Genomic DNA, 13,569 nt, shown 5'->3' with positions numbered 1-13,569 from the left:
TTGGTGTCATCATTTCTTTTTCTCACAATGTCAGGTATCCTGTGGAAAGCAGCAGGGAATATACCCACAGTGACATTAAGTTATTTAAAGAAGCTGGAATAGCTAAAATAATTGTTTTGTTTTGTTTAATTTTCTTTATTATTTCCTGTCCAGTCTCCTGTTCCACACCCACGGTCCAGTTAGTGGCGGTAGTGCGCCAGTTGTTTTGCCAACCGCCAATAAACAAGAACGAAGAAGAAAAAGCTGCTTGTGATTCATGGATGACACTCGGAACACAGCGAGACGGGGAACAGTTCCTACCCGGACCCGCAGGGAGATGCACGTTTAAAAATGGCGGCCAACATAGAGCAAATTTTCCAAGATTTTATATTGAATAAGATCAGAGAGATTGAAGACCAGAATGAAGACAAGGCGTATGTCAATGTCGTGTTTTGACAATTAAACTTAGTTAGCTAGCTAGCGGCCAGAACGGAGATTACGTGCTAGTTTTTGCTGCTAACGTTAAAGCGGCCGGTTTGCCGTTATGATAACAAAACAAGCTAACGTTCTAGCTTTGTATGTGTACGTTGAAACGCTGGGGTACGTGTTATAGCTGGCGGGGTGTAACGTAACGTCAGTTTATTCACGAAGCGACGGCTTTGCTGGTTAGCCCTTTACTACACGTTAGTGCATGCCTAGCTATCAACATGTATAAAGTATCCCCCCTGGTCGTTTTGCAGAGGAAGGAATGCATACTCAAAGATGCAACAGACACACTTGCAATGAAGTAGTTCCTCAGCAACAACCACAATTAAATACAGCATTCAAATCCCCATTTATGTGAGAAGTAGCTCCAGGTTTTAATTCATGAAAATTATGTATTATGCAGAGCAGTTATATCTTATTTTTTTGCCACTTTGTGTCACTCAGTGCTTCAGAAGGAGCTGGCGATGCCGTTGAAGTGGCCGGTGCAGAAAAAGCCACGTCGGCGAGGGACAAGCAGGAAGACTTGAGTGGCGGAGGCTCGCAAAGGAAACACAAGAAGCACAAGAACCACAAAAGCAAGAAGAAGAGGAGGAACCGGGAGAAGGAGAGCAGTTCGGAGTCCGGGGCCGAGTTGGAGGGACGGAGCAGACATGAGCCGAGGTGAAAAAACCTGGTAGAAATAGCCACTCATATTCACTCTGTTTACTATGTGAAATATGATTACAATCATAAGCCATGCAGCAGATTTCAGTGGTAGAGCAGCCACTCAACCTGACGCCCTCCTTCTCACTGATCTCCTCACCTGGCCTTTTATACCCCCCAGTCTCCGCCCCCCCCCAATTAACAGTGTAAGGACCTCGATGCTCCCATATAACATATTTACATCACTCACTTTTCATTCACACGCGCTGCAAACTGCTATCGACTTATACGTAAATAGGAAAATGCATAATTAGCTGAAGAACTACCAAAAGTTAGTAACAAATCCCCTCCACCCCCCCTCCTCTGATCATTTGGTTCAGCCTAACAAGGTAATTGTCATCTGCTGAACAAAACACACAGGAAGTAAGACCTTGAAGAGAGAGTGATGAGCAGGGGTTACAAAATAAAAGCACGACAAAACAGTGGATATCCTGTGTTGTCAAACTTTATACTCAGTGTGTTTTTTTCACCTTAAGTGTACAATTATGTCTGTAAAGTTTGCCTCATGAAGTCATAAAAGTGGTCAGGTTTATTTTGAAGTCTTTCTGGGCAGAAAAATGGTTGTTATTTTACAGTAGATCGCTTTTCAAACGTCCCTGACTCAGGTTTCTATCTTTGCTCCACAGAAGAGGAACGCCCACAGAGGCAAACAAGGAGCAAGGTAAGTCTTTGTCTTGTTTTCATATTAATAATATCATTTTAATATGCTGGGATGGAACAAAACACAGCACCTTATTATGAAGAATGCCTTGGAACAGAACAGGAATGAACCCTTTCGCAAAGTCACGCCCTTCGAACACAGACCGGCCAATCACAGCATAGCATCAGCCAGCTCTGACCAGGGTCTATTTTTTTTTTTTTGCTAAAAATAAACCTGTGGGGCTACCATTAGCAGAAGTGTTAACATTACAGCAGATTCACAGGTACACTGAATGTATCCACATGTTACATTTACTTTTTAACAATCAATCAACACAGGATCCGTACAGAGAGAGACCTTTTTGTTACACTAAATACACCAGACTCCATACAAGCTTTAAGTGTGAAAATATCACAAGAGGAGTGAGAGGGAGGTCAGAAACAGCTGTAGAGACTGATTCTTCACATCCAACTCCATCAGACTCCCAAAGACGGGTTTAGTGACTTTTGTTTTGTTTGGCCGAATTGACGTTTTTCCGAATGCAGTCTGGTTTATTTGGCGAGAGTGATACAGCCTCTGGTTAAACAAAAAATAACAACCTGTGCCACATCAAACCAATTTGATATCATCATCATATCTGCAATCAAACAACGCACATCAGCACTAGGTGTACAGTAATTCCCGTTGTATGAAACATGCTATACTGGCACAGAGCTGCTGAACTGTCTGTCCAGGTGAGGACCACGACCGGAAGTCCAGATGCCACAAGCAGCATTCGACGGGGAAGAGGAAGAAGAAGAAGAAGAAGAAGAGGAGGAGGAAAGGTCAAGAGAACTCGTCGGCGTCCGACTCTGAGTTCGTGTCGAGGCAGAGGGATGGTAAAAGTGTTCAAAGCTTGTCGCCAAGGCGACGAGAGGAGCTGCCTGATATCATCCCAAAACAGGTAAATACAGCAAAAAATGACACCCAGATATATTTGCTGTACTTATATGAAGTTGACAAAATCAAAATATTGCGTCTGACACTAACAGGACAGCTCCAATAAGGGAAGAGGAGCTGATGAAAGACTCCGTTCCTGTTCAGGGTCGCATTCCAATTCCCATTCCTGTTCAGCGAGGAGAAACTCTCCATCTAGCCATAGAAGAACCAGGAGCCGCTCCCTATCGGGTTCACAACGCCACAGGACCCGGTCCAGGTACGAAGGAAAACCCTCAGTTGATGTGTAACATTAGCTTTATAATCATTTTCTCATTGTGACGTGGCTTTATCCTTCCACGATAGCTCTTCAGAGAAGAGGGGAGCTTTGGATGAATCCACGCGATCCGCCCGAGGTGCTCCGGAAGGCCTCCAGCCACGTCAGCTGACCTCCAGTCCGACCCATCACATAGAAGCCGAGGAGCTGACAGAGTCCAGTACAGAGCGGCAGAGCCCTGATCCCAGGGAGAAGCCTCCAGAGAACAAAGAAGAGAAAGCAGGCGACTCGACACAAACACTAGGTAGGACTTGTTTGATGCTATAGAGTCTCAATTTGAAATAATCACACTGTAAAGCCTGTTTTTGTGTGTGAATTAAATATTTGGCAAATTAAAAGGAGTATTTTTATTATTATTATTATTATTGAAAACAAACCAGAAAAAATGAATAAATATGATTTTAAATATGTTTTTGTGTTGTCACAATACTGAAACCATGGTAAAAAAAAATTGATGACGGAACATTGACCTTATTTATTAAATATGTTAAAAAAACAAAAAAAACATGAATGCATTAATCTGATGTCCTCTATACTCGACTCTAACGTCATAATTGTGAACAGATATCACATTAAAAATAATTAATTAAAATAATAATTTTAATAAGACTTCTTTTTTGTAAAACAGCACCCCCCACCAGTTCAGGTGGAGAGTGGTACTACAGCCCGAGAGATAAAGAGAGGCTTCCAAAAGAAAATGATAATGAATTAAAGCTGCTAAAATCAGGACGAGTCCCCAGTAACTGCAGGAAGCCGTTTGTGTCCTGCTTTAATATTCTTTTAACGTCATGTCATGTTTTTCTCTGGTCTAATGTCAAAGCTGCAGGTTCCGCTGCACTCCAGTCCATTCTGAATCGGTCCACGTCGACAGAACCTGACCAGACCACCGAGCCCAGCTCCTCTCAGCTCAAAGCATCAAAACACCCCAGGTCGCCCGACACGAATGTTAAATCCCCGGCAAAGAAGAGGAGAACATCCAAGTCCCCGCAGAGGAAAAAAGAAGTCAAGTCGTCGAAGAGGCAGAGACGGTCCAAGTCACCATGCAGGAGCCACAGGAGGGGGTCCAGATCCAGGAGTCCTTCAAAGAAGAAGAGATCACGGTCGAGGTAGAGTCACCGGGGAATTAATTTGCATCAGAGTCCGGTCCTCTGTCCTGAGATCATGGAAGCTTAGCTAACCCAGCAAGAAGTCTCCACTGCCCAGCATGTCTGATGTCTGGTCACAGGAAATAGAAGGTCCCTGATCTGGCTCCATTGTGGATTTGGACCTCAGGACAAGAGGAGGTGGACTCTGAGTTGACGGTCCCTCCATGTTATCTGACCAGAGACATGACGTTGCTACTGTTTACATTCCTTCTGGTGCGATTTTTAAAATACAACAAAGAATGCACCGCTATTTTATTTTTGTGTATTTTTCTTGCAGGTCAGGGGGCCGGCGGTCGCGGAGGTCGCGCTCGCGCTCGCCGTCGCGCGGTCGGCGGAGGGCCACGTTCAACCAGAGGGACCGTTGGAAACGAGAGCCGAGTCACTCCCCCGTACTCATCCTCCGCAAAAACCGATCCCCAACTCGGAAAGTCTGCGCTTCGAGCAACAGCCCCCAGCGCATCAGTGAACTGGGTCAGATGATATGAAGTTGCTTGTTGCTTAATTGCATTATTTCTCATACAGAATGCGCCAGTGTCATGAAATCATTGTACACCAGTTCTCTAGAGTACATGATGATCACCTCTTGCAAGTTCACTTATTCCTTCTGCCATTGCAGAATAAAAATGAAGGTTAGGTTATCTTTATATTCCCATCAGGGGGAAGTAGTTTTGAAGTTTTGAGGGCAGTAGCTCAAAATCCCTCAGGAGTGGATGGTCCTGGCAATCCAACATAGCACTGGCCCTCCTACGGACCTGCCCCCCCTGAGATCTGGCCAACAAGGCGTCCAAGTCTGGTCTTAGTGGACATATTTAGAATTTCCAACCCCCACAGTTCCAAATACAAAAACGCAGATTCAGTAAAACTTAATTTTTCTTAAAAAATAAAGCCCCTAATCCGGGAGAGGTAGCACAGCCTTTTCATTGCCGTTTCATCGTGTCCATGAATCTTAGCCTGGGCCCCCCTACTCTGGGACCATTATGCCTTTGGAGAGGCCTATTGGCTCCCAGGCACACAAACCCCTCCATCACATTAAGGCGGTACCTGTATACTGTGATATGACATAAACGATAACATTTCTGACCACCTGTATGAAAAAAAAAATGGTTTTCATGGTTGAAAATGGCTCCATCTAGTGGTTTAAATCAGCACCGCCGATGCCCTCGTTATTTTTGTTCTCTGCTTTTCCTCAGATAAGGAGCAGTTGTTGGAAATTGCCAAGGCCAACGCTGCAGCCATGTGTGCCAAAGCCGGCATGCCCATCCCTGCCAGCCTGAGGTCCACGGTGCTCCCCCTGGTTCTGCCCACCATGGCCATGAACGCTGCCATGGCCAGTATGACAGCTGGTATGATTTGGACTCTTCTGTCCTTTGTGCATGCTTGGTTTTGGTGTCCTTGTTGAAGGCTCACGTTGACTCATCGTAAGGGTCACATAAGCCCAAGTGTAGATGGTTGTCGAGTCCTCCAGAGACTGATCTGAGGACTGTATTGTGTGTGGCCGATAGGTCAAACCACCCTCCCAGGTTGACATGTTGGCTTCTTTAGCTCTCAAACCGTCAGAATGCAAACATTGCTGTCCTCGAAGGACTGTCCCTTTGTCCTTACGCTTCGGCTGGACTCAGCCCGAGTTCCTGATGCGAGGCGTTTTCCAGGCGTGCCGAAATGGTGGCCAGGGGTCTTTCAGTGTTTGTAACTTATCGACTGCATTTGCCACTGCCAGTTCCTGCCGCACCTAGTGAAACAGGAAGGAAGTGGTTAGGTAGCAAAACCCGCCTATCGCTCCATTTGATTGGTCGCCTGGGCCAAGTGTGACGTTGCAAGCGGTTCAAGTCCATGTAGTCCAGTCTCGCCATACCATCGGAAAACACCTTCCAGCAACGGCCCCTTAGAAGGGTCAGACATGGGCAAGGTTTCTTGCCTTGGGTTTGATTGAGGCTATCTGAGGTTTTGAGAGTGTATGCGACTACTGTAATAGCTTCCCATCGGGTCCCCTTACTGTGTCTCCATCTTCCTTCTAGCCACCATGACAGCAGCATTGTCCAACATGGGTTTGTCTACACTGCTCCCACTGCCTTCCATCACCAACAAGCCGCCTCCCTCCTCCGTCCAACCCATCGCCGCTTTGGAGGAAGTGAAGAAGAAAGTAACGAAGCAGGCGAACAGCATCAGCATCAAGGAGTTTACCGATGTAAGGGGACGGAGCGGCGCTAACCATGTTTTGCTTATAGAAATCGATTAAAAGTACTTAATTCCCTGCATGTGTGTGTTTGTAGAAGTGCAAGATGATCGTGGACAGTAAAGGAGAGCTGCCGGTTGCGATGCCTCATGTTTCAGACGAAGAGGACGACGGGAAGCCTTTCGGAGGATCGGCTCTTCGAGAGCAAAAGGCCATCAGCTTCAGCATCAACGTAACTTCCACCTCTATGAGTTTCCTATTTCTGCAACTATTTGGATAACAAAAATATAATCATGAACAATCTCTCCTATGTTTTTCTTCAGAACACCACGGTCCGTCCAGCAGCGCGCATCGACGCAGGCATGGCCAAGGAGTTCCCCGTGTCTTCGGGATGCCAACATCGGAAGAAGGTACGCCCATTAGATTTGTACCTTCTAGCAGGACGCACCCCGCTTCTAATAACGCTTCATGTGTTGTACCCCAGGAGGGCGAGGCTCTGGGCGCCTATGGAGAATGGGTTCCCATTGACAAAACGGCAGACAAAGGCGCGGTCGCCTCCAGGAAGGCCCTGGCCACTGTTCCCATAGTGACAGCAGCCTCATCGTCGGGTGAAACGACAACGACGCCGGGGTTACCGGAGGTCGTGGAGCAGCCGGCGTCGGCGCCAGACAACGACAGTGTTTTCCCTGACCCGTTGCTGCAGGTGAGAAGTAAACGGAGTTCCGCCTATGCGGTATGCCGATCCGGTGTTACATCATCGGTGATGATCCTGTGTTGGGGGGGGTTTGTGATGCGCCAGGTGAGAACAATGATCTTTACAAAGGACTCTTTTGTGTTTCTGTTCTGTGTCTGCAGCCGGTCGACATCTCTCAGGCTGTAACTGAGAGGATCAAAGCTCAGAGGCGATTGGCTGAAAACCCCTATGACGTCAATGCCATCTGCATGCTCAGCCGGGCCCAAGAGCAGGTACGACACACACATTCTCAGGATTCTTTTTAATACGCACACTCCGAAAAGCAGTGTCAAGTAAATCCATCTCCATCAACTATCTATGACTGTTTCCAGGGCAACACACTCCCATCCTTCCACTTCTTGGTACTCTATGGACCACATATCTCTTGTTTAACATAAATGCAGAATTGATCTCAGACCTTGTCTGTCATGTCCACATCAGCCTTAGCGTCACTGTGTTGAAGGCTAATTAGCAAATGTTAGCATGTCAAGATGCTAAACTAATATGGTGAACATTGGAATATAAGTATCGACACATACGCAGTGTCGACCTTTTATTATATAAATTACAAATTAAACCTTTTTGTAACAATTCCTTCTTCAGTCCACTAGATGGTGCTGATAGTTTTTTTTCTGGGTGAAGTCAGCTCATTTGCTAGGAAATCGGTCAAAACAAAGATGGCATGTTGGTCAGTCCATCTGATCAATTGTGAACGTGTTGATAGGTGGACGCTTGGGCCCAGTCCAACACGGTTCCTGGCCTGTTCACTGGTTCAACCGGAGCCCAGGTCCTCAGCTCCGAGGAGCTTTCCACCGGTGGACCGCAAGCGTGGCTGAAGAAGGTAAGGAATGCAATGTACACAAACAAGAATACCAAATCACCAGAGTATTAGCCTCTGAGCACGAGCATGTGGAAAATATATGCATAATGCCGACACGAACACTTGCGGACCACACAGCTTTTAGGTTGTACAAAGCCCTCATTCCAAATAGACTGGAATTTGTTTTGCACACAGGGAAAAAAAAATGCCAAAATGTACAAAAGTTCAACCTGACTGTCAAGTGAAAATGCAGAAAGAGACAAAGATCCCCCTGAGCAACAGTGAAATAATCAGAGAAGACATCCTTGGTAACAGAAAGTGGAAGCTTACATTTAAACAGAAACATGTTCCTCATTCAGTGTCAAGAGATTCAAAGAAATTAACAGGCAATGTGTTGCTTCAGCAAAGTGCTTAAACTTCATAATAGCAATAGACGGTAAGTCTGGTGTGAGCAATATTAGAATAAAGCATCCCCTGCTTTCTGGTCTGGTGGACTCTAAATGGATCATAATGTACTAAATGAACATCATGCTGGATTGAAGAAGACTTGAAACTAGAGATTGAGACCATAAACTCATGTTTACAATGTTTACTGAGATAATACATCCAGAGAGAAGTAGGACCATTTTCTCATAGACTTCTATACAACCAGAGAGGAGTCGCCCCCTGATGGCCAGCAGAGAGAATGCAAGTTTAGGGCACTTCAGCGTCGGCTTCTCTTCTCAGAAAGTTGACGTCATGGACTAACTCGATATTGAGGTTTGATAATCTGTCCTGCATCACTGTGACATCCACTACATCCAAGTTTGCATCCTTTCATTCTTCTTCTTTTGGCCAAAACCATTTCAGAATGTCAATCATACATTTGGTGTCTCACTGCGTCCGTTTGTGTCTCGGTTAGGACCAGTTCCTGAGGGCAGCTCCTGTATCAGGGGGTGTCGGCGAGTTCCTGATGAGGAAGATGGGCTGGAAGACGGGAGAAGGCCTTGGGAGGAACCGCGAGGGCACCGTGGAGCCAATCATCATCGACTTCAAGGTGGACCGCAAAGGTGGGAAGCCATACAACGCTGGGTTGAGGATGAATGGAGCAGTCTCTGCTTTGATCTTGTGTATCTTTTCCCAGAATGCAGCAATGAACAGCCTGTGTCTGGGTGGGTTTTGACTCTGTGCAGGCGCCTCTTGTCACCAATATCACTGATGCTGGTAGATGGTACCGATGATGTTTTGGTGGTTTGTAGCTGGACATCTCATGGCAGTGTTTGCTGTTTAATGTCAGGATGCTTTGTATTGGTCCCTTGGCGCAGGAATTTAGTCTTAGGACGTTTGGGAGCACTGGAAACCGGTTTGGTTACATGTGTTTGAGGCCGACCCACGGCCCTTTCCCCTCTCTCTCCATCAATAAAGGCAAACAGCCAAAATAATGTGTTGCTGTTGACTACCGTACATATTTATTATGGCATAAGGCCTCATGGTGGTCCAGCGGAACAGGCAAGCCTTAAGCCTTAAGACACTTGGTCTTGGCCTAAAACCAAAAAGCACTTTTAACACTACCCCTCCAGCATCTAATTCCATCTCCCCACTCTGACTGATGCACACGCCTATTTACGGACATGGAGTTGCAGTGATGATGGTGGTTTTGATGTGTTTCAGGACTGGTGGCTGAAGGAGAGAAGCCCCAGAAGCAGACGGGAGGATTGGTGGTCACCAAAGATCTAATGGGTAAAAGATACTCACGATATTATCGCGATACTTAAGTTACCATATGATATTATCACGATTATTAGTTTAGCTGAAGTATGTAGTTTGATCGAAATCCCTGAGATTTTTCAGATTATCATGTTCCGCCTTTGATCCGCGTGCAGGGAAGCATCCGGTGTCGGCTCTCATCGAGTTGTGCAACAAGAGACGGATCATACAGCCGGACTTCGTCATGGTCCACCACAGTGGTCCCGACCACCGCAAGAACTTCCTCTTCAAGGTGGGTCATTTGGAGTCTGCATTCAGGGCAGGAAGCGGGTGTAGGTTTTGAGGGTTTATCAGAGTCATTAACGCTCACCGACAGTTCGACTTAGCTTTGAGGTGTAATTTCTGTTGAATCTGAAGAGGTCGACAAACCCTTTGATACAACTCTCTGATCTGACGGATTAAGCCCCCTGGTATAGAAGGTACGCCCTCTTGTGGTAGGTTTCATCATTCGTGCTGCTCACTTTCTGTGTTTTTTCTCCGAGGCCTAAAAAAAAAAATCCCCATCCTCATCCGTGGAATGTGAGCTTTGATGGGTTTCATCTTCGCTGCCCGCGAGGTTAAAGGAGACAGTTCTGGGTCTTCTTGGGTCCTTTAAAGTCCTGAGTAGACTTTTACCCATTTTCTAGTCATCTCTTTTGAACTTTCTCAGCATCTCCTGTTTATGTTTCAGAGTAAAGCGATGAACATCTTTCAATTTGAGCTCAAATACCCATAATCACCCTTGTGTGCGATTGGAAACACAGTTGGTTCCCTCCCCTGTTCTAATCCGCTGTCGATCCCATGCCGTTTGTATCGCCTGCAGGTCACGGTGAACGGCATGGACTACCAACCCCAGACAGCTAGTCCCAATAAGAAACACGCCAAGGCTATGGCGGCGACGGTGGCGCTTCAGGCTCTGGGAGAGGTAACGTTGAGAATAAGAACACAAACGGAATATTTCATCGAGGCATCTCGCCGAGGGAAACATAAATAGACGCTCATGTCAAAATAGTTCATCAAGGCCGATGCTATTGTTGCCAAACAATGGCAGGAGAAACTTCAAAATGTCATATTAATCGATTCATTCTCAACCTCAAGGTCTCAAACAATCACGTTCTCTATGAATGAAATTTTCATTATGTTCTATTTCATTGTCAACATGTTAACAGGACACACAGGCAAAACACTTGAGACTGCCTGAGTATATCTCTGTAATGGTGAACATGGCAAAACGTCCAGAATAATAACACCACACTTAATATTCAAAGACGTTGATCTGTCTCCATACAAGAAGCTTTATTCTTCATGTGTCTCAACCTGCTGCAAACATGACACTCACGTTGTGTTGTTATGTTATGTTGTGTTGCTATGACGACCAGCAGCCAGGAGGTGTCACGCCGTTAGCTTTGGCATAACTGCATATTTAGTCAGGTTGGGGGAAAGGAAAATCAATACAGTGGAGAATTTGTTGAATCTAAATTTGTTTTATATATTATGAGACATTATTAGAAATGCTCAATAAAAAAGGGAACAAACCCCCCCACAATTGTATTTATAGCGTCATATCTCCACAAAAGTTACCACGCTGACTCTTTTTATTATATGTATAAATGGTATACATACATATGTTGGTATACATGTGGTTTATTTCATCCCATTCAGGTTCCTGTTGATGGACCAGGACTCTACACTGGCCCCGTCTTCACTGCTGCTTCCACTGGCCCCTTGTTTTCTACATAGACATCCACACACACAGAGGGACTGGGACTAGAATCTCTCTTCAGTTGTGGGAACCGGCTCATTAAGAGTTCCATTAAAGAGCCGGCCCAGCATTTCCACTCTGGTGACTTATTTATTCAGTATACTGAGAAATGAACAAATACTCCAGAGAGACCAGAGGTGTCTTTGTATGGAACCAATTTCTACCTACAGAATTCCGTTGGACACGAGTCACTGTTCATGACAGAGTGGCATGTATGTATGTATGTATACTATAGTATTATTTCAGCCTGATACATTGTATATAAGCTGACCAATCATGGATTAGTTGTTGGTACCAGCCAAGCAGTTTATCTGTTAATGACTGTGTTGTCTTTTGTTTGTCATATTACATTTGTGGCCTGGACGCCTTCGAAAAGTACAAAGAAAAAAAAAACCTCTATGAACTCTCTGTGTTTCTCACACGAGGCTTTTATGGAACTAACCCTCTAAAATGTGTAAACAGAATAAAGATTATATTTATGTTATGTAGGAGAGGAAGCCACATTATGTTTCTGATTTGAATGTGATTTTAAAGTGGAACCATACCCCCCAAACCACGTTTTCAGCCATATCAACAATGCCTCCTTTCAATTAGCCTGTGATGTGCTCATGCTAATCGCTAGCCATAAATAGAATACGACTAGAAAGGACATTCCCATTCAGATCAACGTAGCAGGATGGTCAGAGCGGCGGCCATTTTTATATGTACTATTGACATTGCGACTGTTGTAGCAGGCCACTCTTGTATGAAGTAAACTTAATTTTGTTCTACAAGTGCTACATCAAAGTACAGGAATTAGCTAGCTAACTACCAGGCAACTGGCTAACTAGTTCTAATTCTGTCGTTCTTAAACGCTACACTGGTTGCAGAATATGAGCCAACACTCCACGCTGCTAACCTAGCTAACCAGTGCCAGAGCTGCATCCTCTCACTTCCTGGTGAGCTGTGACATCACTTTCCAGCCACCCCGACGTGTCTCGTCACCCCGACAACAATCCCCATTTTCTTTTGTACTCGTCACATGACCACTGAAAACGGTTCAATGTCCGTTCTACTCCTATCTCGATGTTGCTAGCAGATAGCTTGTGCGAATGCTAGTCGCTAGCAAATGTATCTCAGCCTTGCGTGTAAACTTAAATACGCAAATGTTTGAATACTGTATTTTGTCACGATAACAGACCTCGACAGCAACAACATCGTAACAATGGACAGCATGCGGGCGATTAGCATTTGCCCTAGCAGTTAGAATAAGCTAATTGAAAGGGTAAGGACCATTGTGAACGGTAAGTTGAAAAACTGTGAAGTTCGGCTACATGTTAAAGTAACATGGACCAGCAGTTCATGTGGTGCTTTTTTAATGTCCTGTAACTGTAGCATCATGGTGGAGTTAGCAAGCTAGGTAGCTAACTAGCCACGCACAGAAGTTGTGGCAGCTGCTTCTTTTCCCACAGTACCCTCACCCACCAACAGGTGTCACTAATGGCATCGAACACTGCCAGATGTCCATTATAAGTGTTCGTTGTCGCCACTGACTGGCTCAGATTGTTATTAAAAGTGTCTGACAGAGAAATAATAAAACTTTTTTTTGTTTTTAACCTTTCTCCTGATCCTAGTCTTATTATTATGAAATTTGTGTTGCATATTCTGCATGTGTGCTGTCGAAAACGAGCGTGTACACTTTGGATCGTTCTCAAAATTGGAGCGATTAGTCACTGAAGGTGGTAAACCAGCAGAAGTGTTTCTTGCCGTACACTGTGAATACAGCTCTTTGAAATTCACCCAGTACCTCAACACGCGAATAAACACAACCGATCCAGCGGTTAAACTTGCGTGAGTAACACAAGACTAAAGTTTGCTTGGCGTTTGGTGTGGAAACACCTTTAGACCAGGTGGCAACCTCCAGTTCTGAAATGTGAAGCCAAAGCTGAAGTGCCTCAAATGCATTCTCTCTACTGGCCACCAGGTGGCAGACTCCTGGTTGCAAAAAGTGTGTGCAAAGGCTGTTACAGTGTATTCTACTCCATATTTTGGGCACCAAAAGTCCATACTTCCATTTCACAAGTGCATGACACCATCATCTGCGTAGAACTACACCGGAAATGTATGTTGACTCTGTTCTCCATGACAACAACATCTGATTTCTTTTTTTGTG

General features: G+C 45.2%; 1 protein-coding gene across 1 annotated transcript; it reads left to right on the top strand.

Moving 5' to 3' along the window:
- Positions 1 to 298: 298 nt before the first annotated feature.
- On the top strand, positions 299 to 13,013 carry sonb (SON DNA and RNA binding protein b). Its single transcript, XM_084004710.1, has 20 exons — positions 299 to 413; positions 910 to 1,125; positions 1,794 to 1,828; positions 2,542 to 2,750; positions 2,839 to 3,002; positions 3,089 to 3,303; positions 3,880 to 4,165; positions 4,482 to 4,675; positions 5,395 to 5,547; positions 6,220 to 6,389; positions 6,475 to 6,609; positions 6,701 to 6,787; positions 6,862 to 7,080; positions 7,233 to 7,343; positions 7,835 to 7,951; positions 8,832 to 8,979; positions 9,581 to 9,649; positions 9,793 to 9,908; positions 10,479 to 10,580; positions 11,318 to 13,013. Exons 1-20 carry the CDS (start codon positions 331 to 333, stop codon positions 11,393 to 11,395), a joined length of 2,907 nt encoding a protein of 968 aa, XP_083860836.1. The 5' UTR covers positions 299 to 330; the 3' UTR covers positions 11,396 to 13,013.
- Positions 13,014 to 13,569: the final 556 nt, after the last annotated feature.

Source organism: Eutrigla gurnardus (genome assembly GCF_963514095.1).
Source record: "Eutrigla gurnardus genome assembly, chromosome: 24".
NCBI lineage: Eukaryota > Metazoa > Chordata > Actinopteri > Perciformes > Triglidae > Eutrigla > Eutrigla gurnardus.
This window is presented reverse-complemented; position numbering and strand designations above follow the sequence as displayed.